Genomic DNA, 26,228 nt, shown 5'->3' with positions numbered 1-26,228 from the left:
ATAAATGGTATTTTCACCATCACATAAAGTTCAATTGGATTTAGCAGTGATTTAGGACATAAGGAAAAAGAAGTATTAATATCAGTATGGATTTAGCTGCTATGACACAAAAACCTAAGTAACAGTGAGTTAAACAAAATATTCTTTTCCTTATGTATAGTCTTCAGGGACCCAGGCTTTTTCCAGTTCTCTGTTCTGCCACCCAAAGAACATAGCCCTCTTGCACACGGTACAGAATGGCTTCTAGAACTCCAGGTGTTTCATCTACATTCCAAGCAAAAAGAGAGAGACAGAGAAGAAAACAGGAGGCCACCTTTTCTTTTTAAGAAGACTTGCTTGAAGCTCCACACACTACTTCCATTTTTTACTTATTGGCCAAAATTTGATCTTAATGACCATACTTACCTGAAAGGAAGGTAAAATATCACTTCTTTGAGAAGGAGAAATGAATAATTGGTAGAGAACTGGTAATTGAGGAGGTAGTAACGCAGGGTTCTGTATCACTCTGTCCCTTGTTTTATGCATTTCTGTATTACTAAACATTGATATACTTCCTATAAACACAAATCGTTTAACTGATTTGATGGTTTTAATTATAGAAAGTTCAAGCATATAAACGTAGAGAAAATAATACATTGAACCCCATTGTCCTGTTCTAATAAATTGTCGACTCTTGGCCGATCTTGCTTAATTTGTATCCACTCCAGACTCCCCAGCCTGATTACCTTGGAGTTAATTTCAGACATGTTATTTTTGTCTATAAGTATTTCTATATATCTATATGAGTCCGTTAATTTTTGTATCTGTAAATACCGTTGTCACTGTTGTCTTTTTCCATAGACATGGCTCTTTGGTTACGAACTAACTGATACTATCATGGTCTTTTGTGATGACAAAATCATCTTTATGGCCAGCAAGAAAAAAGTGGAGTTCTTGAAACAGATTGCCAACACTAAGGGCAATGAGAATGCTAATGGAGCCCCTGCCATCACACTGCTAATACGAGAAAAGGTCAGGATTAATAAAGAATGTGTCATAAATGTGGAAGAATCTTCAAAAGGGATGAACAGAAATGCCTCATAGGAGTTTGAAAGAATGCACAGGGGAAATTATAGGTGGCTGTGGTTGTAATTACAAAGTTCTGTCACGTCTTCATTGTTAGGAGGAAAAGAATTCAATAATCCTATCAGTTCTGCAGTAAAACAAATGAGCTATGAAATTCTGGTGAACACTGATTTTATGTCTCCATTCTTGAGGACACTGTTAGTTTGTTTTCATCTGTATGCCTTGATTAGAGCAAATAACCTTAAATATCCTTAAGGAAACTTAGATATACATCATTTCCAGTTTTTATCAAATGTGAATTTTTTTTGTCATACTGCCCACCTAACATGGGATGTTTTCTCAGAATATTGTTCACTTATGTGTTTGAGTTTCTTAACTGTTTCTGAAGAAAAAGAATAGTTGTATCAGACGTGGTGGCACACACCTGTAGTCCCAGCTACTCAGGAGGCTGAGATGGGAGGATTGCTTGAGCCCAGGTGTTTGAGACCAGCCTGGGCAACGTGAGACCCCTTCTCTTAAAAAAAGGAATAGTCTGGTCGACTTACGGCAGCCCTTTCACCTGAGTATATAAAAATATCTAAAGAAATGTTTTGCTCACTTTTGATATATTACAATCTTCCTTAAAGATTACAGGTGGGCCAGGCATGGTGGCTCACGGCTGTAATCCCAATACTTTGAGAGGCCGAGGCGAGCACTTGAACGCAGGAGTTCCAGATGAGCCTGGGCAACATGACAAAACCCCATCTCTACAAAAAATACAAAAATTATTCAGGAAGGCTGGGTGCAGTGGATCACTTGAGGTCTGGAGTTCAAGACCATCCTGGGCAAGATAACAAAACCCCATCTCTACTAAAAATATAAAAAATTAGCCGGGCATGTTGTCACACACCTGTAATCCCAGCTACTCGGGAGGCTGAGGCATGAGAATCACTTGAACCCGGGAGGCTGAGGTTGCAGTGAGTGTAGATTGCACCGCTGCACTCCAGCCTGGCAACAGAGCAAGTCTGTCTCAAAAAAAAAAAAAAAAAAAAATGTATCCAGTCATGGTGGTATGAACCTGTAGTCCCAGCTACTTGGGAGGCCGAGGCAGGAGGATTGCTTGAACTTGGGAGTTCGAGGTTGCAGTGAGCTGTGATCACACCACTGTGCTCTACCCTGGGGGTAGTAGAACAAGACCCTGTCTCTTTAAAAATAAAAAGTAGGTGGGGATGGGAGGAGAATTAATTTTTTCCATAGTTTAGAATATTATTCTACCTGTTACTGGTAAAACATATGTGTCTAATGAACTGGTAAAACATATGTGTCTTTTCTTCCCTATGACACTGACAGAATGAAAGTAATAAGAGTAGCTTTGACAAAATGATTGAAGCCATTAAAGAAAGCAAGAATGGCAAGAAGATTGGAGTGTTCAGCAAAGACAAATTCCCTGGAGAGTTCATGAAGAGCTGGAATGACTGCCTCAACAAAGAAGGCTTTGACAAAGTAAGAATGCTACTGGAAATAGCAAATCAAGAGTTGAGAAGACAGAAATATGATGGGCTTCCATAACAGATAGTGCAGGATGTTTGTTTTGGGAAAACTGTATGTTTGTTTACATTTTATCCCCTTTGGCTGAGCAGTGTGCCAGTTTTATTTTTTTTTCCCTGCCTTTCTTCCATCTGCCTTTACAAAAAACGTCTAGAGGGCAGTTTACATTTTAAGTGGTACATTAGCTTAACACCTCTTGTAGTACACACAATGACCTGGCAAAGAGCTATTTCAAATGTTTATTCAGTTCAAGAAGAGAATGTTTGAATATTCTGCAAACCAGTGATAGTTTGCTAAATAACAGAAATATCACTGGTAATATTCAAATTGGAGAGATGCATTTATTTTGTAATTCTGTATTTGCATGTTAGAAACTCTTGTCACTTTGACCGCAGATAGATATCAGTGCAGTTGTGGCATATACCATCGCTGTAAAGGAGGATGGGGAGCTCAACCTAATGAAGAAAGCAGCCAGCATCACTTCTGAAGTCTTCAACAAATTCTTCAAGGAAAGAGTCATGGAAATAGTTGATGCAGATGAGGTAAATGGAGATGAGAGGGTCTTTTTACTGTTTTAATGAAGCAGTAATAAGTCTACCATGCAAATCTGTTGGTGTGTTCTTCAGCTTCCTTTGAAATTAAGACTGACACTTAAGTTGGTGGTAATTACATCATCTCCCTTTCAAAATAATGGTAAGCCTGCGTTATGTTTTCTTGAGGTAACCCATTATTTTACTTGAGAATCATAGGAATAGCTGTAAGTCCTACATATTGTTCTCCAAATGTGTTTTGCCTGCATACCAATATATTACCTGGCGCATAGATCGTTTCCTAAGACTTATACAAGGATACATTTTGTCTTCAAATCATAGTGTCCACACACCCCGCTTTGCTACCCTCTAGTAAGTGTTACTTTATTTCTGGATGCTCTTACAGAAAGTTCGACACAGCAAACTGGCTGAGTCTGTGGAAAAGGCCATTGAAGAGAAAAAATACCTTGCTGGGGCAGACCCTTCTACTGTGGAAATGTGTTACCCTCCTATCATTCAGAGTGGTGGCAACTATAATCTCAAGTTCAGTGTGGTGAGGTAAGTATATGAAGACTTCATAATATAGCATTTTGACTTTAGCCTATTTTTTCTTTTTGTTAAATCTGTACAAATTTGTGGGGTACATTGAAATTTGGCTACAAGTATATAATGTATAGTGTCACCAAGTCATTATCTTCGGTGTCCATCACCCAGGTGCAATACATTTTTGTTAAGTATAGTCACCCTACTCTGCTGTCAAACATTGAATTTATTCCTTCTATCTTACTTTATGTTTGTACCTTTTAACCCACTTCTTTTCATCCTCGCCTGCCCCCCTACACACTTACCCTTACCAGTCTCTGTTGTCTATTTTTTCCCTATCTCCATGTAATCCAATTTTTTCGTTCCCACATATAAGTGAGAACATTCAGTATTTGTCCTTTTATGTCTGGCTTATTTAACTTAAGACTGATTACAACTCACAATTCATAGAGGACTAGTGGATAAGTGACTCCTCACAACCCCACAATTAGACTATAATGGATACAATTCAGGATATCATTTGCATTTTTGTAATCCAGTACTCACTTATTCACTGAATTTTTATCCTAAAAGTTTTGGTCACTGACTTTTACTCCAGAGCCTTTATAAACTGGTTAGTTTATTTAAAACAAAACACAAAAAAGTTTAGATCCTTATTCAGCCACAGCTTTGGGATATGGCAGGGAAAAGTAATGATTATTGATACCGTGTCCCATTGATACCAAGGACTTTGCTAGTTTTGGTAATGAAATGTTTTCTTTCTTTGTTGGTCTCTAGTGACAAGAATCATATGCATTTTGGGGCTATCACTTGTGCCATGGGTATTCGCTTCAAGTCTTACTGCTCCAACCTTGTTCGCACTTTGATGGTTGATCCTTCTCAGGAAGTTCAAGAAAATTATAACTTTTTACTCCAGCTTCAAGAGGAGCTGCTGAAGGAATTAAGACATGGTGAGGTGCCTTAGAAAAGGAGGTTTGGAAGTTGTGTAACAAAAATGTCATTGGCCAGGAGCTGTGGGTCACACCTGTAATCCCTACACTGGGAGGCCGAGGCAGGAGGATCACTTGAATCCAGGAGTTCAAGACCAGCCTGGGCAATGAGGCCCCCATATCTCTACAAGAAATTAAAAATGAAACAATTAGTTGGGCATAGTGGTGCACGCCTGTGGTCCCAGCTACTCAGACTGAAGTTGGGGAGGATCACTTGAGCCTGAATGGTCAAGGCTGCAGTGAGTTGCGATTATACCTCGGCAGTGAGCCATGATTGCGCCACTGCACTCCAGCCTGGGCAATAGAGTTGAGACCTTGTCTCAAAAAAGAAATGTCATTAGTGTTATGTTTATGTCTCTGAGGCTCTCATATTAAAAACAGAATAAGATTTACAAATGTTGAATCGTCCTAGCATGTAGGTCTTGAATCTGCATTTCTTTCAAGCATGAGTGATCATTGTGGTTTACATTGATGTTTATAGAAACCTCTCTGACTTGTTAGGCCCTCTGTGTCCAGATCGTCACAAAATACCTTGGCCTTATTACTATTCCTTAGTTATAGAAAGTTCTGAGAACTAGTATCTCTACCTACTGGATATATACTGTTAATCCTACATCAAAACGATACGAAGGATACTGAGCTTCCAGACACCATTCTTCCACATTATCTCTAAGTCGGTCTTAAGAAGTCCTGTTGGAAATCATAGCCATAGATAGTTTAATGAAGATAAAGATCCCTCTGAGGCCACCATATCTAGACTACTTTTTAGCTTGACATACCCATTCATAGTCTAGATCCTGAAAAATTAAGGCCACAGCCCTCATAACAATAATTCACCCATTTAGTGATAAATGGAACAGGCCCACCACAAGGATCTGTTTTTGAAAATGTATAATAACTTTAGTGTGATACCATTTATCAACTCTTAAAGTATTTTATTAAGACCACTGTCCTCCTGGATCAGTGATTCTCAAATAGTATGATTAAGAATGGGATCGGGGCCGGGTATGGTGGCTCAAGCCTGTGATCCCAGCACTTTGGGAGGCCAAGGTAGGCGAATCATGAGGTCAGGACCATCCTGGCTAACACGGTGAAACCCCATCTACTAAAAATACAAAAAAATTAGCCGGGCGTGGTGGCAGGCACCTGTAGTCTCAGCTACTCGGGAGGCTGAGGCAGGAGAAAGGCGTGAATCCGGGAGGCGGAGCTTGCAGTGAAGCAGGATCACGCCACTGCACTCCAGCCTGGGCAACAGAGCGAGACTCCATCTCAAAAAAAAAAAAAGAAAGAATGGGGCCAGGTGGAGTGATTTACACCTATAATTCCTGCACTTTGGGAGGCCAAGGTAGGAGGATTGCTTGAGTCCAGTTTGAGACCAGCCTGGGCAACATGGCAGACCATGTCTCTACAAAAAATAAAAAATTAGCTGGGCATAGTGGCGTGTGCCTATAGTCCCAGTTACTTGGGAGGCTGAGGTGGGAGGATCATTGAGTCTGGGAGGTCAGGGCTGCAGTGATCCGTAATCATGCTACTGCACTCCAGCCTGAGTGACAGAGTGAGACCTTGTCTCAAAAAAAAAAAAAAGTGAGTGGACTGTTTAGTTCACACTTTGAGAAACACTGCTTTAGGGGACATAAATTTTGATTTTAAAATGTTACTGAGTTTTTTTCCTAAAAGATACTTTAATATCTCCTTTGTGTCTTGTTATTAGGTGTGAAGATATGTGACGTGTATAACGCTGTCATGGACGTTGTTAAAAAGCAGAAGCCAGAACTGCTGAACAAAATTACCAAAAACCTAGGGTATGCCATGATGTCTATCGTCATTCTTGAGTCAGTTTTCAGTTAGACTGTCAGTGGTCAGTCTTATTTCTTTAGGCTAATTGATTGATTCAGCCAACATTTATGGACTAGCAAACTATACTATGTGCCAGGCACATGATGTTATCAGAGAAAGTGAGAGATTTAAGTTCTCCCAAGTGTATAAGAGAGATTTTTCTAGACCAATGTGGTGTTCCAGCCCATAGGTTTTCCAGGATATAATTACAGATGTTAGGAAATATTATTAATACATACTATATCTCCTGTCTCCATGCACATTTGCAACTTAAGTACTCTGAGATGTCCTAATATTTTATTTAGAGACAGGGTCTCAGTCTGTGCAGGCTGGAGTGCAGTGGTGCAGTCATGCCTCACTGCAGTCTAGACCTTCTGGGCTCCAGCAATCCTCCCATCTCAGCTCCCCCTATAACTGGGACCAAGGCACGTGCCACCACACCCAGCTCATTTTTTTATTTTTTGTAGAAACAGGGTCTCGCTATGTTGCCCAGGCTGGTCTTGACCTCGTGGGCTCAAGCAGTCCTCCCACCTTGATCTCCCAAAGTGCTGGGATTACAGATGTGAGCCACTGTGCCTGGCCGTTTGTTTGTTTTGGGGGGTTTTTTTTTGTGTGTGTGTTTTTTTTGTTTTGGTTTTGGTTTGTTTATTCAATCCAGTGTATTTCTCAAATGTATTTTATACATTTCTGAAATGTATTTTATCACTGAACACCTAGAAATACCTAATAACGTGTAATGGAACAAAGGACATTTTGGGAAACAAAGCTTTACATAGGCACTCTCTTTAGATGAAAACTAGCCTGTGGTATATAGTTTCTAGACTTCTGTCATGGAAATATATACCTATATAACAAGTCTTACGAATCTGGTTACCAGTGTTCCACTAAAAGTTGCCCCTTTTAATCTAGTAATTACTGTCTTAGTAATGTACCCCTTAATAATCTCTATGTTGTTTCTAGGAGTACTACTGACTTGATTTTATGGTAGAAGGTTAAAGTTTAAATGTGGGCAAATAAGCTAAAATTAAAAATGATATAATCAATTAGGAAATTATTTTTCGCCATGGGATTATACAGCATGTTCAGAGGCCAAAGACTGTCTTTGAATCCTCTTTTCTAACTGAGCAGTCAGCAGGGGTAAATCATTTCAAACATGTTTGCCTGTCTTATTGTGAAAGTTGAAATGAATATGTTATGCTTGATCCATGTTAGAGATCTTTAGCCTTTTGCTGATGTTTATCTGTTTCTTTTCAGGTTTGGGATGGGAATTGAATTCCGTGAAGGCTCCCTAGTAATCAATAGCAAAAATCAATACAAACTGAAGAAAGGTAAGTTTCACATACAATAGGAAAATGCTTTTGTGAGTTACTTCCTTTAGCTTTATTTTCTTTTAGGCATATGTCTCACACCTCTACACATTGTCACAGACACAGACTGATCCTTGTTTTGCTGTTTTAGGAATGGTTTTCAGCATCAATTTAGGATTCTCAGACCTGACTAACAAGGAGGGGAAAAAGCCAGAAGAGAAAACCTATGCCCTGTTCATTGGTGATACAGTGCTTGTGGATGAGGTGTGTATTGTGTCTAAACTTTGGAGTCTTCATGAACTAACTTCTGAGGCACGTTTGTGGACCCTGTGGTTTTTTTCTTGCTTTGTTAAATGCTAGCTAAGGGGAAGAATCCGTGTGACAGCCTAACCTAATGCAGCTAGGAATAGAGACTGTAGCCCAGGTATAGGGAATGATTTAAACCATTAAATCATATTGTCATATTGTGGCTTGAACCTTGATAATGATAATATCAGGAACTAATACTAATAATGAAACCGGTTATTCTTTTTTCTTTTTAATAACAGCTTTATTGAGCTACAATTCACATACTATACAATTCACCCACCTGACACGTACAATTTAGTGATTTTTAGTATTTTCACATTTGTGTAACCATCACTACAATCTAATTTGAAAATATTTTCATCACCTCAGGAAAGAACCCTGAACCTATTAGCAGTCACTCCCCATCCCCCTTCCCTTCCCCCACTGGTTCTTCAGGCCTAGGCAATGACTAAACTGCGTTCTCTCTAAGGATTTGCTAAATATCTGAGCAGTTGATGTAAATTCAGTCATACCCTATGTGGTCTTTTGTGACTGGCTTCTTTCCCTCGGCAGGAACTGATTTTTAATAATAGCACAGATAGTTCAGTGTTTTTATCATAAGCTAAGCAGTTTACATTAATTCATTGAAATAGTACCTTGTGAAGTAGATACTCTTATTACCTCCATTTACAGATAAATTGAAGGCACAGACAAGTTTAAGTAACTTGCCAAATGTCACTGAGGTAGAAAGCAACTGAGCCAGGCTTTAAATCAAACCTGTATTAATGATTACCCAATGTTGCCTCCCAAATTGTAGCTCTTGGCTGGGCGCAGTGGCTCACCCGTGTAATCCTAACACTTTCGGAGGCCAAGGCAGGTGGATCACCTGAGGTCAGGAGTTTGAGACCAGCCTGACCAACATGGTGAATCCCCGGCTCTACTAAAAATACAAAAATTAGCCAGGTGTGGTGGTGCGCGTCTGTAATTCCAGCTACTCGGGAGGCTGAGGCAGGAGAATCACTTGAATCCGGGAGGCGGAGGTTGCAGTGAGCTGAGGTCACGCCATTGCACTCCAGCCTCGTTGACGAGTGAAACTCTGTCTCAAAAAAAAGAAAAAGAAAAAAAATTGTAGCTCCTGACGAGAGGTTAGAGGTTAGAAGGATAAAAACTATATTTATTCATTGTCAAACATTTTAGTGTCCAAAAGATTCAAAGCATTGCCCAGCCGTTTACTAGGTTAGAAAATGAAATTGCCTCTTTTAAATTATGTGTCTTCATTCTCCTTTTAATTCTAGGATGGCCCAGCTACTGTTCTCACTTCTGTGAAGAAGAAAGTGAAGAATGTGGGGATTTTCCTAAAGGTAGGAAGAAGATAGATAAGTAGTATAGGAAGTTTAGGATATAAAGAAGTTAAATAATATTGGCTAAAATAATTAAAATTTCATTTTTTGATTATGACTTTTTCCATAGAACGAAGATGAGGAAGAAGAGGAGGAGGAGAAAGATGAGGCAGAGGACCTTTTGGGAAGAGGTTCTCGGGCAGCATTACTTACAGAAAGAACAAGAGTAAGTTTACTATTTTAAATTACATTGATCTCGGCTGTCATATGGCTCATGTGTTGTGATAAATTGGATTTTCCATTCACCAGAATGAAATGACTGCAGAAGAGAAGCGAAGAGCACATCAGAAAGAACTAGCGGCTCAACTCAATGAAGAAGCAAAGAGGCGATTGACTGAACAAAAGGGAGAACAGCAGATTCAGAAGTAAGAGTTTTCACTGAGTACTGAGATCATCTGAGGATTCTGTGGGACTGCAGAAATTTCTCAGTTGTTTTTTTATCCCACTCCAGAGCTCGCAAGTCTAATGTGTCCTATAAAAACCCATCTCTGATGCCTAAGGAACCACATATTCGGGAAATGAAGATCTACATCGATAAGAAATATGAGACTGTAATAATGCCCGTGTTTGGCATTGCAACACCGTTTCACATTGCCACAATCAAGGTACTGACATTCAGTGCATCAGGTTTCATCCAAACTGTTGCTTAAAATAGTAATTGTATTTGCCATAAATAATCTGCATTCATCATGTCTCCCACTTTTGACTCCTTCAGACTCTGTTCAGGTTACTGACATCCCTCTTCGTCTTGTCATTCTCCTTTTTCAGTTTTTTTCACTTAGTAGAAAGCTAAACTAGTCTAGAAACATAATTTGCCTATCTTTCTTTCAACTTCGTTTAATCATTGTTTAACTTAGTTGTATTCATGGTACAAGGTACTTTGAGAATTCAGAGATTTTTTTGGGAAAAGGATACTTCGTTATTAAAAAGATAAATTATGTAAATTTATTAGATTTAGATTAAGGTTAAGAGCAGTCAATTTGTAACTCCTAACTTAATTTTAACATCTCTGTAACTACTAATCTCTAGGAAAGAAATCTGTTTACTTTTTATGCTTTTCCTTTGAACAGAATATAAGTATGTCCGTGGAAGGAGATTATACTTACTTGCGAATCAACTTTTATTGCCCAGGCAGTGCTCTGGGCAGGAATGAAGGCAACATCTTTCCTAACCCTGAAGCGACTTTTGTCAAGGAAATGTGAGTCCCCAAGAAAAGTCATACCCAGATTCATCTTGTCTGGAGTGGTACTCTCAGAAACATTTCATTGTCTGTGCTACATTTTCCCTACCTAGTAAATGTCAAAGCCTTCCTCATTGGTACTTGTTTCGGATCGCCTTCTTGACTTTGTACTATTTTCAGGATGGATCCCAATTTAGAATCTTCTTGAAGATGCTATATATTTACTAAACATATTTTGAGCCTGGGTAATATAGTGAGACCTTGTCTCTACTAAAAAATAATTAACCAGGCGTGGTGGTGTGCGCCCGTCACCCAGCTACTGTGGAGGCTGAGGTGGGAGGATTCCTTGAGCCTGGGAGGTTGAGGCTGCAGTGAGCCCTGATCTTGCCTGTACTCCATCCAGCCTGAGCGACAGAACGAGACCTTGTCTCAAAAAAAATAATAATTATGAAAATAAGTGTTAAAAGTAATAAACATATATTGCAGTAGAATCTTCAAATAAGAAAACTGGTGCCACATTGGTTTCTATTATTTCATGGTGTGAAATGGGATAATTTGGGGATGTTATACCAGATTTGAAAAATGAAAAAAGAAGGAATGGGCATGCATGGTGGCTCACGCCTGTAATCCCAGCACTTTGGGAGGCAGAGGCAGGCAGATTACATGAGGCCAGGAGTTCAAGACCAGCCTGGTCAACATGGCAAAACTCTGTATCTGCTAAAAATACAAAAACTAGCCAGGCATGGTGGTGTGTACCTGTAATCCCAGGTACTTGGAAGGCTGAGGTGGGAGGATGGCTTGAACCCAGGAGGCGAAGGTTGCAGTGAGCTAAGATTAGGACACTGCACTCCAGCCTGGGTGACAGAGGCAGACCCTGTCTCAAAAAAAAAAAAAAAAAAAAAGCAAAGTAGAGATTAAGCTTCTTATAAGATAAAGTAAATCAGTACAATTTCCCTGGCCTGAAAAAGAAATGTCTATAAATGCTGTTGCTTTTCTGCAGTACATACCGAGCATCAAATATTAAGGCACCCGGAGAACAGACAGTACCAGCCTTGAACCTTCAGAATGCTTTCCGAATTATTAAAGAAGTACAGAAACGTTATAAAACTCGAGAAGCTGAAGAGAAAGAGAAGGAGGTGAGCCTGAACAAAGGCAAAACATTCTTACACAAAGAAGGACATGTATTTTTTGGAGACTTGTAAGGATATGTGACAATTCACATTAATTTTCTTCTTGCTTAGGGCATTGTAAAACAAGACTCACTGGTGATCAATCTAAACCGGAGTAATCCGAAACTGAAAGATCTATACATTCGCCCAAATATTGCCCAAAAGAGGATGCAAGGCTCACTGGAGGCCCATGTCAATGGTATGGATGATCTCTCCTGTACCTAGGCTTTCTCTTCAGGGCACATTTGTTAGGAATGACAGATCAGATAATAAAGTATGACAAAGAGCCATCCGCCGGTTAGCTCAGTTGGTTAAAGCATGGTGCTAATAAAGTATGACAAGGAAATGCTGGGAGGAATCTAGTTACACTGCTGTGTGGCCAGAAGGAAAGGAAAGCTCTATACAGTTGTTGGTGTTTCCTCTGACCCTGTGCAAATCAGCCAGAAGAGTTGCAGTGCCTTTTGGCCTAACTTAATTATACTGCTTGACATTTCTTCATTCTTTTCCCCAGGCTTCCGCTTCACATCTGTTCGAGGAGACAAAGTGGATATTTTGTACAATAATATTAAGCATGCTTTGTTCCAGCCCTGTGATGGAGAAATGATTATTGTCTTGCACTTTCACCTCAAGGTATACCTTTCTACTTAACTAGCTGTGAGCTCTTGGGCAAGACACTTCATTTCTCTCAGCTTCTTTCCTATAAAATAGTGATGAAAGGGCTGGGCGCTGTGGCTCATGCCCACAATCCCAGCACTTTGGGAGGCCGAGGTGGGTGGATCACCTGAGGTCGGGAGTTCGACACCAGCCTGACCAACATGGTGAAACCCCATCTCTACTAAAAATACAAAAATTAGCCAGGCGTAGTGGCCAGCGCCTGTAATCCCAGCTACTTGAGAGGCCGAGGCAGGAAAATCGCTTGAACCTGGGAGGCGGAAGTTGCAGTGAGCCGAGATTGAGCCATTGTACTCCAGCCTGGGCAACAGTGTGTGAAAAACAAAAAACAAAAACAAAAGTGATGAAAAAATCACTTCTCACTTAAGAACATTTAAGAGGATTAAATAAAATAATGCCTCTAAAGGCCACAAGGCCTGGCATCTAGAAGGTGCTCATAAGCATGTTTGTTCCTTTGGTGTGTTATATGGTGGCCAGCAAATGTTTTATACGAGATCTCCAGATTTCTCTTTCTAAAATAAAGTTTTGCTTTAGATAAGATTTGTTACCAACATGATTTCCAAAGTTCCTGTAATAAGTAGGAGCACAGCACTTTTTCAAATGTACACTGTTTCCATTCCCAAGCATCATTATTTATGATGACACCAGGGGTGGTTTAATTATTTTTGCATGCATGCTGTGGAGGCCCAAGTTTGGATCACTGCCATTTCCATCACAGATACCTTTGTGTTTCTGACTTCTGTGTTCTTTCTGTTTTATGCCGACAGAATGCCATCATGTTTGGGAAGAAGCGGCACACGGATGTGCAGTTCTACACAGAAGTGGGAGAGATAACCACGGACTTGGGGAAACATCAGCATATGCATGACCGAGATGACCTCTATGCTGAGCAGGTTTGTGAAATTTAGTATTGTATTTGCAGGATAGTGAGGGAGGATGAGGCCAAATCCAAGCTCAGGGATTGTATTTTATAAACAAACTGGGCTGGCGTGGTGACTCGCACCTGTAATCCCAGCACTTTGGGAGGCCAACATGGGCAGATCACCTGAGGGTCAGGAGTTCAAGACCAGCCTGGCCAATGTGGTGAAACCCTGTCTGTACTAAAAATACATAAATTAGCTGGGCGTGGTGGGTGGTGGTAGTCCCAGCTAGTCGGGAGGCTAAGGCAGGATAATCACTTGAACCCAAGAGGCAGAGGTTGCAGTGAGCTGAGATAGCGCCACTGCACTCCAGCCTGGGCGACAGAGTGAGACTCCATCTCAAAAAATAAATAAATAGCCAGGTGCAGTGGCTCACGCCTATAATCCCAGCACTTTGGGAGGCCGACACAGGCAGATCACGAGGTCAGGAGATCGAGACCATCCTGGCTAACACGGTGAAACGCTGTCTCTACTAAAAATACAACAAAATTAGCCGGGTGTAGTGGCGGGCTCCTGTAGTCCCAGCTACTCGGGAGGCTGAGGCGGGAGAATGGCATGAACCTGGGAGGCAGAGGTTGTGGGCCAAGATCGCGCCACCGCACTCCGGCCTGGGCGACTAGCAAGACTCCATCTCCAAAAATAAATAAATAAATAAATAAGCAACCCTGAATCTGTTTGTGCAGAGCAACTCAAGTATCTGCTGAGATAGGGTATTACAATAGTTTAGGCTTAGGTTGCAGACTCAGCTTGACAGGTAATGGCATGGTGACCTTAAATAAGGTGTATGTACATGTTAGTTTTATAGTTATGAGAATGAAGGACAACAAAAGCACTTCAGGGATGATCTGTGCAGCAAACCACCATGGCACACGTTTACCTGTGTAACAAACCTGCACATCCTGCCCATGTACTCCTGAACTGAAAAGTTGGGATTTTTATTTTAAAGCACAAAAGCACTTCAGACTTTTTGAGGGGAGGTACTGTTAACAAATGTGATGGCTGTATTTGATATTTTTTTCTTCTACAGATGGAACGAGAAATGAGGCACAAACTGAAAACAGCCTTTAAAAATTTCATTGAGAAAGTAGAGGCTCTAACTAAGGAGGAACTGGAATTTGAAGTGCCTTTTAGGGACTTGGGGTAACGTATCTTATTTTTGGCTTGAAGTTTCACTGGTCTGTCTTTTGGTACAATAAATTATTCTTCCTTTAATAATAATTTAACATATCATATCCTTTTTTCCTGTGACTAATAATCTTTGAGACATCCATTTTTTCTTGAAAATGTTTAAGGGTTTAGGTGAGTGGCTAACTCTTAAGAGGCTTCCTCTGGATGAGTCTCCAGTGAGTATGCTGGAGCTGTTTGGAATGGGGAGAGGGAAGAAGTTTGTCTGTTGTGGTAGGAGCAGTCTCTCTCGTGATGAGCTCAGCCTTAAAAGTTTCTCTCTTCCAGATTTAACGGAGCTCCCTATAGGAGTACCTGCCTCCTTCAGCCCACTAGTAGTGCGCTGGTAAATGCTACGGAATGGGTGAGTGTTTCTTACCTTCTTTTAGTAAGAAAATTGTTAGAGAAAATAAAGAAGGATAGGTGTTTTTTATCCTAATTATTGTGATTTTCATTTTTGATATTTACTTAGACTTAAAACTCATTGAACAAATGTTACTTTTAAAGTCTCTTTAGGGCAGGCATGATGGCTCACACCTGTAATCCCAGCACAATTAGAGGCCAAGGTGGGAGGAACACTTGAGGCCAGGAACTCAAGACCAGTCTGGGCAACGTAGCAAGAACCTATCTCTCTTTTTTTTATTTTTTATTTTTTAAGATAATGTCTTTTTAAATAGTTTATTTTAAATGGTTCCTTCACATAGTTTCCTTGAGTTTATTCTCCTTGAGGGATGATTTTTGTATCTTGCAGATCCTTTTTCTGTGGCTTCTTAGTATGTTGTACCGCCTCAGTCTTTCAAAAAAAAACCCAAAAAACAGCTTAAGTTATCTTTTATGTAGTGATTTAGATCATGAAAGTTATTTGAAATATTATTGCTTTGGGGGAAATACTTATATGCTAATGATTCAGCTTCTCCCTGACAGCCACCTTTTGTAGTGACATTGGATGAGGTAGAGCTGATCCACTTTGAGCGGGTCCAGTTTCACCTGAAGAACTTTGATATGGTAATCGTCTACAAGGACTACAGCAAGAAAGTGACCATGATCAACGCCATTCCTGTAGCCTCTCTTGACCCCATCAAGGAATGGTTGAAGTAAGTAAATCTGCCATCAGTCTCCCATTTAGCCCATGAACCCTGTATTATAGAATTTGAATGTGGTATGTTGTTCATAAAATCTACTGATATACTTAAAGTGAGACTGCCTTTTGGTTGTTACAGACCAGGACTTGAAAACTTGAGATCTATTAGATAACGGAGCTGTTCACTTTTTCTTGAATTCCCAACAATAGCTTATGCATACTTAACACAAAGAAAATCAAAATCTAAGATCGTTTTTGTTTTCAGTGTTGCCCAGGCTGGTCTCAAACTCCTGGGCTCAAGCGATCCTCCCACGTCGGTCTCCCAACATACCAGGATTACAGGCACAAGCCACTGCACCCAGTCAATGTACAGCATATTTACAATAGCTTTTGAAGCATCCTTTTCTGCTCTTCACCCATTATCTTTATATTTTCTACATATTTTGTAGTGGTGGTGGTGGTGATGGTGGTGGTTTGAGACAGGGTCTCACTGTGTTGCCCAGGCTCAAGTGTAGTGGTGCAGTCACAGCTCACTGCAGCCTCAAACTCTTGGATTCAGGCAACCTTCCTGCATCAGCATCCCAAGTAGCTGGGACTACAGGCATGTGCTACCACACCCAGCTAATTTGTTTTACTAGAGATGAGGTTATTCTAGGATGCAGTCAAGTTAGTTGGATTCTGTTTGATCTTTCAGGGCTTGTTCTCAAATGTCTATTAGTGTGGATTTAGAACAGCCTTTAAAAGTTTCACTCAAAAACTTCCAAGTAATTGGCCTTACTACGAGGCAATACTCTGAAGAGTCTGCCGGATGCCCTGTGGATTGTGAGATCTCTCTGCTGAAGCTGGTGGAAAGGTGGTGGAAATAAATCCACTGGAACACGATTTATTTCTAGTTGTGTGTGAGATTGGGAGTTGTCTGGCCTACTGCTTTCCAGTGCTTCTTTATGCAGTTCCAGTTTTCTCACGAATGTGTAGATCATCCCTCCACCAAAGACTTGAGGGGACCCCTCTGCAGATCTCTGGAGCTTTCTCTCTGGGAAACTCTTCCTTCCTGTACTCTTCTCCACAAATTCTAGCTGTCCCAGCCTTCCCAAATCCTACTTTGTCTCAGTTCCTGGAGACCATCAGGTTCTGGTTGGATTCTCCCTCCCTGCATAGCAGACTAGGAATTGCCTCTAGACAGAAAACTGGGGCAAATGTTGAATTAACCCTTGTTGTTTCCTTCTTTCAGGGATTATGGTCTTGTGCTGCTTTTTATCCAATGTCTGAAAACTTGTTTCATATTTTGTTTTGTAGTTGTTTAAGGTGGGAAAGTAAATCTAGTCATTGTTACTCCATCATGGCTGGAAGCAGAAGTTGCCGTGTATATTGTCTAAAGTGGATTTATGCCAGTGGTTCTCAGGCAGATTTTATGGTTGTTTTTATCCTTACTATTGTCATTTCTTTGATTTTTTTCTTCTTACCCACTCTTAACTGATTCAGCCCTCCTCAACAGAAGTGAGAAGGAGAAAGTCATTTGAGCATTGTCTAAATACAGGGCACTTTAGGTACTGGGAAAAAAAATTTGTTCCTACCTTCATACAGATTTTGCATCAAATAAACAACACATAGGAAAGCAGTGGAAGGTTGAAGAAGAAAGGCTAGGGCCATTGAAAATTGTCCCTGTTTCTTTCTTTTTTTTTTTTTTTTTTATTATTATTATATATTTTTTTGAGACAGAGTCTCACTCTGTTGCCCAGGCTGGAATGCAGTGGCACGATCTCGGCTCACTGCAACCTCCACCTCCCAGGTTCAAGCGATTCTCCTGCTTCAGCCTCCCAAGTAGCTGGGACTACAGGCGCGTGCTACCACGCCCGGCTAATTTTTTGTATTTTTAGTAGGACGGGGTTTCACCGTGTTAGCCAGGATGGTCTCGATCTCCTGACCTCGTGATCCGCCTGCCTTGGCCTCCCAAAGTGCTGGGATTACAGGCATGAGCCACCGCACCTGGCCGAAAATTGTCCCTATTTCTTAACTACAGTAGTGAAAAACAGAATCGCAGAAGTGGTTATGAGTTAAGACTACTTAGAAATAAGAATGGAATCAGTGACAGAGAGGGAAAAGCATGGGTGAATAGGAGAGAAGACTAAGAAGAAGAGGGAAATTGGTGTTTAAGGAAGAAAATGGGAGAGGATGAGCTCAGACTCAGGTGAAGGAGAAAGCTTGTTTCAGTTGGAATGTTGGTCTGTTGTGAGGGCTATTGCTCTAGGAGATCAAATAGCAGCCATTGGGACATGCTCTGGTGGCATAGTGCAAAGAATATCTGCTCCCAGGCAGGGCGCGGTGGCTCACACCTGTAATCCCAGCACTTTGGGAGGCTGAGGCAGGTTATTCACCTGAAGTCAGGAGTTCTAGACCAGCCTGACCAACATGGCAAAACCCTGTCTCTACTAAAAATATAAAAATTAGCCAGGCATGGTGGCATGCGCCTGTAATCCCAGGTACTCGGGAGGCTGAGGCAGGAGAATCACTTGAACCTAGGAGGCAGAGGTTGCAGTGAGCCAAGATTGTGCCACTGCACTCCAGCCTGGGCAACAGAGCAAGACTCTGTCTCAAAAAAAGAAGAAAGAATATATGGAAAATACAGAAGATTGATTTGACTTTGTCATGTCATTTCTCTTAGTTCCTGCGACCTGAAGTACACAGAAGGAGTACAGTCCCTCAACTGGACTAAAATCATGAAGACCATTGTTGATGACCCTGAGGGCTTCTTCGAACAAGGTGGCTGGTCTTTCCTGGAGCCTGAGGGTGAGGTGCGTGAGTGTGGGGTTTCTTTTCTGGTACACAGTGTTGCCCGCTATCATTTGGTCAGTTAGAATGGAATATGAGTAGTACATAAGGGACTAGGCCATCTGGGAGAAGCTCTAAACACCACTTGATATTATTGTTTCTTCAAATTGATAAATTGATTGGGCAGTGGTAACTAACTCCTGACAAGATTTCTTGGAAATTACAAAAACTTTTCCTCAATGAGTTTCTTAGCATTTAGGGAAAAATCCTTCAGGGCATTTTGCAAAAATTATTTTTTAAAAAATGATCCACTTAGCGTTTGTGTGATACGTAAATACAGAAAGTCTTTCTGTTGTTAATTTCCCTGGGTGAGGAAGGCTAATGTGAATTTTTCAGAAATGTAATAATACATAATAATAGTAAAATAATAATTGCACCTGACCACTAATTTTAAACAAGTCGTTTTATCTCTTGATCCCTCAGATTTTTTTGCTCTTGTTTTCTTCATGTAAATACTGGTATACTATGTGGGCTGAATTAATTCATTAAGTTAATAAGGTAAATGTCAAAAAAAATCAGTATTATGCTCTAACTCACCAGGGGAGTGATGCTGAAGAAGGGGATTCAGAGTCTGAAATTGAAGATGAGACTTTTAATCCTTCAGAAGATGACTATGAAGAGGAAGAGGAGGACAGTGATGAAGATTATTCATCAGAAGCAGAAGAGTCAGGTTAGTCTTACAGAGCAAAGTTCGTCCTGGCTTCCTAATCTAATGTCATTTCTGAAAACTACTTTTTTTAGACTAAGAACTCTGTCGTTCCATTCTGTTCCCGCATGATGACTAACGCTTAATTAATTTTCTTCCAGACTATTCTAAGGAGTCATTGGGTAGTGAAGAAGAGAGTGGAAAGGATTGGGATGAACTGGAGGAAGAAGCCCGAAAAGGTTTTTAAAAATGTGTTGTTTTTTATTCATTTGTCTATGCACAGTTAGTATTGATGGCGTAATGAAAGTAACAAAAGAACACTATAAAAGTGCTTTGGAGCCACAGATACAACTTCATTGAAGGAGAAAATGGGGTGTGGAATGTGCCCATACTCTCCAGTGGGCAGTGCTCTGCCAAACTGGATGCTGTTTTCATCTGCGCAAGCCCCCATCTTTCCTATAGCCATGATAGCCACATAGTCATGTAATACTCAAGAATTAGCCTACTCAGTTTCCAAACCTAAATCCTATAATACTTTAATTTTCTAGGCTTCTTCCAGGTTAGGCATGTCTTTATAATGCTAATCTAGTTACTCTGAAGCCAAACCCCAAACAAACGTTTTAAAGCTTAAAAGGAAATAAATATTAACTGCTGTGTTCCAAGCATTGGGAATAGGTACTTTTCATAGGTTGCCTTATTTAACCCTTAAATAATTCTCCCTTTTGTAAATAAACCAAGGTTCAGAAAGTACTTGCCCAATATTAAAACTTGGGTCTGATTCCATAGTGTATTCTCTGTACTATCTCACGCTATCCAGTAACATTAGGTACCTAAAGCTTACCTATTGCTAACTAATAATGCCTCTTCTATTTAGCGGACCGAGAAAGTCGTTACGAGGAAGAAGAAGAACAAAGTCGAAGTATGAGCCGGAAGAGGAAGGCATCTGTGCACAGTTCGGGCCGTGGCTCTAACCGTGGTTCCAGACACAGCTCTGCACCCCCCAAGAAAAAGAGGAAGTAACTTCTGAACTTTGGCCCTGAGCTCCACTCTTCCTCCAGCCAACCCCTGAAAATTTTACATGACATAGAAACTGTATTTTTCCTTTCGTTTTCATTTGAAGTTTTGCCATTTGTGTTTATGGGTTTAGGGGGCCATTTGTGTGGACCAATCTACTCGAGGAATTCCAGGCCCACCAGGACACGTGCCAATGGCCCCATTCAGATGGCAAGGGAGGAGGTGTTCTTGGAGACAGGAGGAGGCTCCCGCTGTTAATAAATATGGTTTCATTCTTCTCTCTTCCTGTCGCCTTCTGCCAGGACATTGATGGCTTCTGACATCTTATTATTTGGTGTCTCAAAGCTGTATTTCCAAGACAGTGGTACAAGGCGACCCCTAATTACCCGTATCATGGTTCTTGACCAGCACATTCAATCCTCCAACCTACCCTACTGCCATGACCTTCCTCACATCTCTCAGTTTTATCTTTGCAATACTCAAGGTTCTCGGAAATTTGCTAATGGTTGTGATAAACCATACAACTTGAGCCAGTGAGGCAGATTGGGCTGGTGCCTTCGTCTGAGTTTTCCTGCTTTCCTGCCTCATGCGGGTTCTGAGGTATATCTGCTGCCTTGGAAGACATAAGAAGCAGTGATACTCCCTGGCTCGGTTATTTTCTCCATACAATGCACACATGGTACAATGATAGAAGGCAAAATTGCCACTGTCTTCTTTTTTTTCTCATATATCTAAGGAAGATATATCAGGTTGTGCCTCATGTACCGCTTCTAGTGAAATGTAGAGGAAGGCTCAAAGGAGTCAACATTTAGATCTGGAAGGGACAAGTCATGCCTTGGGCCTAGAATACCCTGATGAGAAAAGAGAAGAGGAAGGGAGGCCCTATCTACAACACAGCCTCTCAGCACTGCTGCTCCTTACTTTAACTTTGTCTTGCATTGTCCTGTATTTATCACAGTTTCTGTTGAACAGCTTTTCAAGTATTTGGGGAGTTTATCTTGCCATCCTCCCCTTCTGGTTCTCTGCACCCACCTGTCCCACTGCAGTTCCTTCCGTGCTCTGTGACTTTAAGAGAAGAAGGGGGGAGGGGTCCCGGATTTTATGTTTGTTTGTTTTTTCTCCTTAGCAGTAGGACTTGATATTTTCAATTTTGGAAGAACTAAAAGATGAATAAACTGGGTTTTTTTTTGTTGTTGTTTGTTTTTGTAAATTCACCTGTGACCGTTCATTTTTCAGTTCTTGAAAGCAAGCCTGCTTCCTGCCTGGTAAAGTGCTAAGGCACTGGAGAAAAATGCCTTTATCTAGGTAGTTTTACAAATGAAACTTTCATCATTCTAAACTTTCATCATTAGATTGAGAGACACTAGACATCACAGTAAACCAAATTCATGTTATAGCAAGCTAACTTTATAAGAGACTTTTTACTATGGTTCCCTCAGAGACTTTTAGATTGGAATAGCACTTGTTCCTTCATGAAAACAAATCTTCAGTCATCTCCTTGTAAATAGCATGGAGGACAGCAGCTGCTTGAAGGGAAACCTTCAGCCTTCCTATTGGGGTAGCCAGATCTTCAGGGCTAACAACTGTTGAGAAAGGGAAAAAAAACAGCAGCAGCATCACTCAGTTGAACACTGATACTTGGTATTTGTCAGGTTAGGTACTGGGGACGCTAAATGAATGAAATTACTAACCCATTTCATAAGAGGACTCAATCTAGTGAAGGTGAAAGGAAAATGGTATAGTGTATAGGTGCTATATAATAAATGGAAGCACAAGTTGCTTTGGGGACATAAAGAGGCATCTGCACCAGAATGGACAAATTGGAAAGGATTTCTGGAGAAATCACCAGAAAAGTCTTAAGTGGATTTTCCCTGTGCACATACAAATGGCATGGAGGTCAGGAAGAACATAGCATGTTTAGGAATGGGGATAGGAGTGAGTTGGAAAATAGCCCACAAAGATAACGTCACTTGCCTTATGCCAGGCACTACCCTAAGCCCCTTTCTTAATCCCTTATTTAAGTGCTTCCTTAATCTTCACAACTCTATAAGATAGATAGAGACTGCTGTTATTCCCGTTTTATAGATGAGGAAAAAGACTAAATAAGGATCACAGTTGGAAAGATACTAGAGGAATATAACTAGAATCTTATCTAACATTTGAACTTTGTAAACCTTAGGGTCTGAGGAGTATTCCTCAAAAAATGTTTATAATGATCAGTAAGAATAATTTTATACCATGATTCATTAAACAATCTATAAAACAAGTTTCACAAAACAATATGTGCTATGTACTCTTAATTCCTGTTTTCTTTTCGTTTTTTTTTTTTTTTTTGGAGACAGAGTCTTGTTCTGTCACCCAGGCTGGAGTGCGGTGACTTGATCTCAGCTCACTGCAACCTCCGCCTCCCGGGTTCAAGCAATTCTGCCTCATTCTCCCGAGTAGCTGCGATTACAGGTGTCCGCCGCCATGCCTGGCTAATTTTTTTTGTATTTTTAGTAGAGATGGGGGTTTCACCATATTGGCCAGGCTGGTCTCGAACTCCTCACCTCAGGTGATCCGCCCATCTCGGCATCCCAAAGTGCTGGGATTACAGGCATGAGCCACCTCGCCTGGCCTTTAATTCCTGTTTTCTTTCCCACAGTTTTGGTTTGCATTTTTCAAATTTCCTTGTGATTTACTAATTCAGTTTCACATCCACTGATGGGGTGTGTGTCTGGAAGTTTGAAAAATATTGATCTAGTGGATAATCTTAAGTGTCTGAAGGTCCTAGCAGATAAGATAGGTGACATCCCAGCTATGTAAGGTAATGGGAACAGTGAAGACTGGACAGCGCAGTCCCAACTAAAGGTACTCAAATACAAATGTTTTTAAAACATGCTAATCTATAGCAAACTGTAAAAGGATTTAAGAAGGCAGTGATCAAATGTATTATGTATTTACTATAGTAGATGGAAATGGGGTGGAAGAAACCGGTGGCAGGAACACCAGTTTAGAAATTATATGGCCGGGCGCGGTGGCTCACGCCTGTAATCCCAGCACTTTGGGAGGCTGAGTGGGGGGCGAATCACCTGAGGTTGGGAGTTCGAGACTAGCCTGACCAACATGAAGAAACCCCATCTCTACTAAAAATACAAAATTAGCTGGGCGTGGTGGTTCATGCCTGTAATCCCAGCTACTAGGGAGGCTGAGGCAGGAAAATCGCTTGATTAAGAAAGAGGCAGAAGTTGTGGTGAGCTGAGATCAGTCCATTGCACTCCAGCCTGGGCAACAAGAGCAAGACTCCATCTCAAAAAAAAAAAAGAAAGAAAGAAATTATAGTAATTATAGTTAAGGAGGCCGGGCGCAGTGGTTTATGCCTGTAATGCCAACACTTTGGGAGGCAAAAGAGGGTGGATTGCTTGAGTCCAAGAGTTCGAGACCAGCCTGGGCAACATGGTGAAACCCCGTCTCTACTAAAAATACAAAAATTAGCTGGTGTGGTGGCAGGTGCCTGTAGTCCCAGCTACCCAGGAGGTTGAGGCAGGAGAATCGCTTTAACTTGGGAGGTGGAGGTTGCAGTGAGCCGAGATCACACCACTGCACTCCAGCCTGGGCAACAGAGAGAGACTCTGTCTCAAAAAAAAAAAAAAAAAAAAAAAAAAGAGAAAAAAATTGTAGTAAGGAGAACATAGTCAATTCACAAGTAGAATGGATAAGACTTAATGACCAGTGAATGTGAGGAAAGAGGAGACAGTTGATGTCTTTTAAAGAGACAAGATGGGCCAGGTGCAGTGGCTCACACCTGCAATCCCAGCACTTTGGGAGGCCAAGGCAGGCAGATCACTTGAGGTCAGGAGTTCGAGACCAGTCTGGCCAACATGGTAAAACACGGTCTCTACTAAAAATACAAAAATTAGCCAGGCATGGTGGCACACCATGGAAGCTGAGGCAGGAAGCTGAGGCAGGAGAACAGCTGGAACCTGGGAGGCAGAGGTTGCAGTGAGCTGAGATCATACCACTGCACTCCAGCCTGGGCGACAGAGTGAGGCTCCATCGCAAAAAAAAAAAAAAAAAAAGACTGGATGCATGATAACATAAAGAATGGGTATCAGCTGCCTATATGAAAATGCTCGAGAGGTCCAAAATTCTGATGTATAAATTTGAAATGAAAATAACTTGTCTTTTAAAAAATATCCTTTTCAAACATTGTAGATTCAAAATCAATTCTAGTTGTAATCAGGTATATGGGGGTTAAAATACACAACTGACTAATGTTGGATCCAGAAATAAATACAGTTGTAGGGATAAGATTTCAATCCACTTTGTGTCTTATCAACTTCATAGTAATAATTATGTATTGAAGATAAAATATATTCACTATTAGGATGATTTCCTTGGAAATAATTAGAACTGATAAAAAAATGACTCACTGTCTAGCTCTTGCTCTAGAATATCTCTTCCTGACTCCAGGATCTGCCACAGTTGAAGATATGCATATCCCACTTCTTCACATTCTTTCTTTTCTTCATCCAGAGGATCACTTACCACTGTAAACTTTAAACTAAAAAGAAATTGCATTTAATTCAGCACTGTTGATACTCTTAATGCTTCAAAAATAAAATAAGGATAAAAGTAATCATAAACAATACAATGTCTTCTCTGAATCACTTTTCCCTTGCCTCCATTTTACAAAATGACAATAAGCAAAAAGTCAGGAATTGGTATAATTTAAGCAGTAACAGTCCTTTTAGAAGAGGGAACATCATGGGATGTGCCCATGAGTTCAAGACCAGCCTGGGTAACATAGGAACACCCCGTCTCTACAAAAAAAATAAAAAATTAGCCGGGCATGGTGGCACACACCTATAGTCCCAGCTACTTGGAAGGCTGAGGTGAGATCACTTGAGCCCAGGAGGTCGAGCATGCAGTGAGCTGTGATCATGCCACTGCACTTCAACCTGGGTGACAGAGTGAGACCCAGTCTCTAAAAGAAAAAAGAAAAAGAAACCCTGTACTGATTAAGCAGTCACTCCCCATTCTCCTTCCCTAGCTCCTGAACCACTAATCTACTTTCTGTCTCTCCGGATTTGCCTATTCTTGATTTTTCATATTTTTATTAATTTTTAAAAGCAAATATTGGTAGCTAATACAGAGTGCCAGGAATAGGACTAAAAATTCAAGCTCTTAAAAGCACAGCTAAATATAATTAAACTGAAAGAAAGGAATTACTTTAAAGGGATCCATTCTCAGCCCATTAGGCAATATTCATTTGTAACTATGTTTCTATGTCATTATTGAGAACTTCAACAATGCAAAGTGATAATGCTGACTCCCTCATCCCAATTTGCATAGGAAAGGGATGATAACTAGCATTACAATGTGCCGGGCACAATACCAAGTGCTTTATGTAAACTATATTATCTCAATTTTATTCTCACAGGAGCCTTCAAATTAAGTAATATCAAAAAGATCAAAGAGCTAGTAAGTCAAAGAGTCTGGAATAAAAACAAGGTTGGTCTGATTACAAAGCCTGCTCTGTCTGCTAGACCATACTGGCAAAAAGAAAGCCAAAGGTAATACCAATCGAATCTAAAATTGAGTAGAAAATGATTATCACTGTAAGGGAATAAAGGAAGAGAGAGTTCTGGAAATGCTGGGGGAAAAAAAGTGAAAGCTAAATTTAACATTAGCACAGAAAGGAAAGAACCAAATCACTTTCCATTTCCAAAAGTTCTCTGTAAGCTTACATCTGTTTAAGCCCACAGTGATGCTGAAGTCAGAGTCACTGTTTATTTCATCTGGCTCCTTTTTCAGTTCTTTCTATGACTAACCAAAGACAAAGTAAAAGCAGATGAAACAAAAGTATTGGGCCTTTCAAAAAGTAATTAAAACACCAGGTTGGGCACAGTGGCTCATGCCTATAATCCCAGCACTTTGGGAGGCAGGGCAGGAGGACTGCTTCAGCCCAGGAGCTGAAAGACCAGCTGGGCAACATAGTGAGATCCTGTCTCTAAAACAAACAAACAAAAAAATTAAAAATAAGATAACACACCAGCCCCATATTATTTCTTATGCACACACATGCA

General features: G+C 40.6%; 2 protein-coding genes across 2 annotated transcripts in view; one reads left to right on the top strand and one right to left on the bottom strand.

Annotated features, from left to right (window-relative positions):
* SUPT16H (SPT16 homolog, facilitates chromatin remodeling subunit) overlaps positions 1-21,352 on the top strand; it is a 33,401-nt gene extending 12,049 nt beyond the window's left edge. Inside the window, exons 3-26 of the mRNA XM_003804746.6 lie at positions 841-1,011; positions 2,395-2,547; positions 2,988-3,134; positions 3,529-3,680; positions 4,443-4,615; positions 6,366-6,456; positions 7,745-7,818; positions 7,949-8,061; positions 9,381-9,446; positions 9,556-9,651; positions 9,735-9,850; positions 9,937-10,090; positions 10,556-10,683; positions 11,666-11,801; positions 11,907-12,033; positions 12,346-12,464; positions 13,274-13,399; positions 14,454-14,566; positions 14,879-14,954; positions 15,515-15,684; positions 18,334-18,463; positions 19,041-19,170; positions 19,308-19,385; positions 20,021-21,352. Coding sequence (XP_003804794.1) covers positions 841-1,011; positions 2,395-2,547; positions 2,988-3,134; positions 3,529-3,680; positions 4,443-4,615; positions 6,366-6,456; positions 7,745-7,818; positions 7,949-8,061; positions 9,381-9,446; positions 9,556-9,651; positions 9,735-9,850; positions 9,937-10,090; positions 10,556-10,683; positions 11,666-11,801; positions 11,907-12,033; positions 12,346-12,464; positions 13,274-13,399; positions 14,454-14,566; positions 14,879-14,954; positions 15,515-15,684; positions 18,334-18,463; positions 19,041-19,170; positions 19,308-19,385; positions 20,021-20,166 — 2,985 coding nt within the window. The 3' untranslated portion in view covers positions 20,167-21,352. The remainder of the gene's footprint in view (positions 1-840; positions 1,012-2,394; positions 2,548-2,987; positions 3,135-3,528; positions 3,681-4,442; positions 4,616-6,365; positions 6,457-7,744; positions 7,819-7,948; positions 8,062-9,380; positions 9,447-9,555; positions 9,652-9,734; positions 9,851-9,936; positions 10,091-10,555; positions 10,684-11,665; positions 11,802-11,906; positions 12,034-12,345; positions 12,465-13,273; positions 13,400-14,453; positions 14,567-14,878; positions 14,955-15,514; positions 15,685-18,333; positions 18,464-19,040; positions 19,171-19,307; positions 19,386-20,020) is intronic.
* RPGRIP1 (RPGR interacting protein 1) overlaps positions 21,313-26,228 on the bottom strand; it is a 65,434-nt gene continuing 60,518 nt past the window's right edge. The window contains 2 exon segments of the mRNA XM_034937273.3: positions 21,313-21,743; positions 24,573-24,703. Of these exon segments, the coding sequence (XP_034793164.2) occupies positions 21,631-21,743; positions 24,573-24,703 (244 nt within the window). The 3' untranslated portion in view covers positions 21,313-21,630.

This window comes from Pan paniscus, chromosome 15, assembly GCF_029289425.2.
Source record: "Pan paniscus chromosome 15, NHGRI_mPanPan1-v2.0_pri, whole genome shotgun sequence".
Classification (NCBI taxonomy): Eukaryota; Metazoa; Chordata; class Mammalia; order Primates; family Hominidae; genus Pan; species Pan paniscus.
Note: the sequence above shows the minus strand (reverse complement) of the source record. Positions and strands in the feature narration are given on the sequence as shown.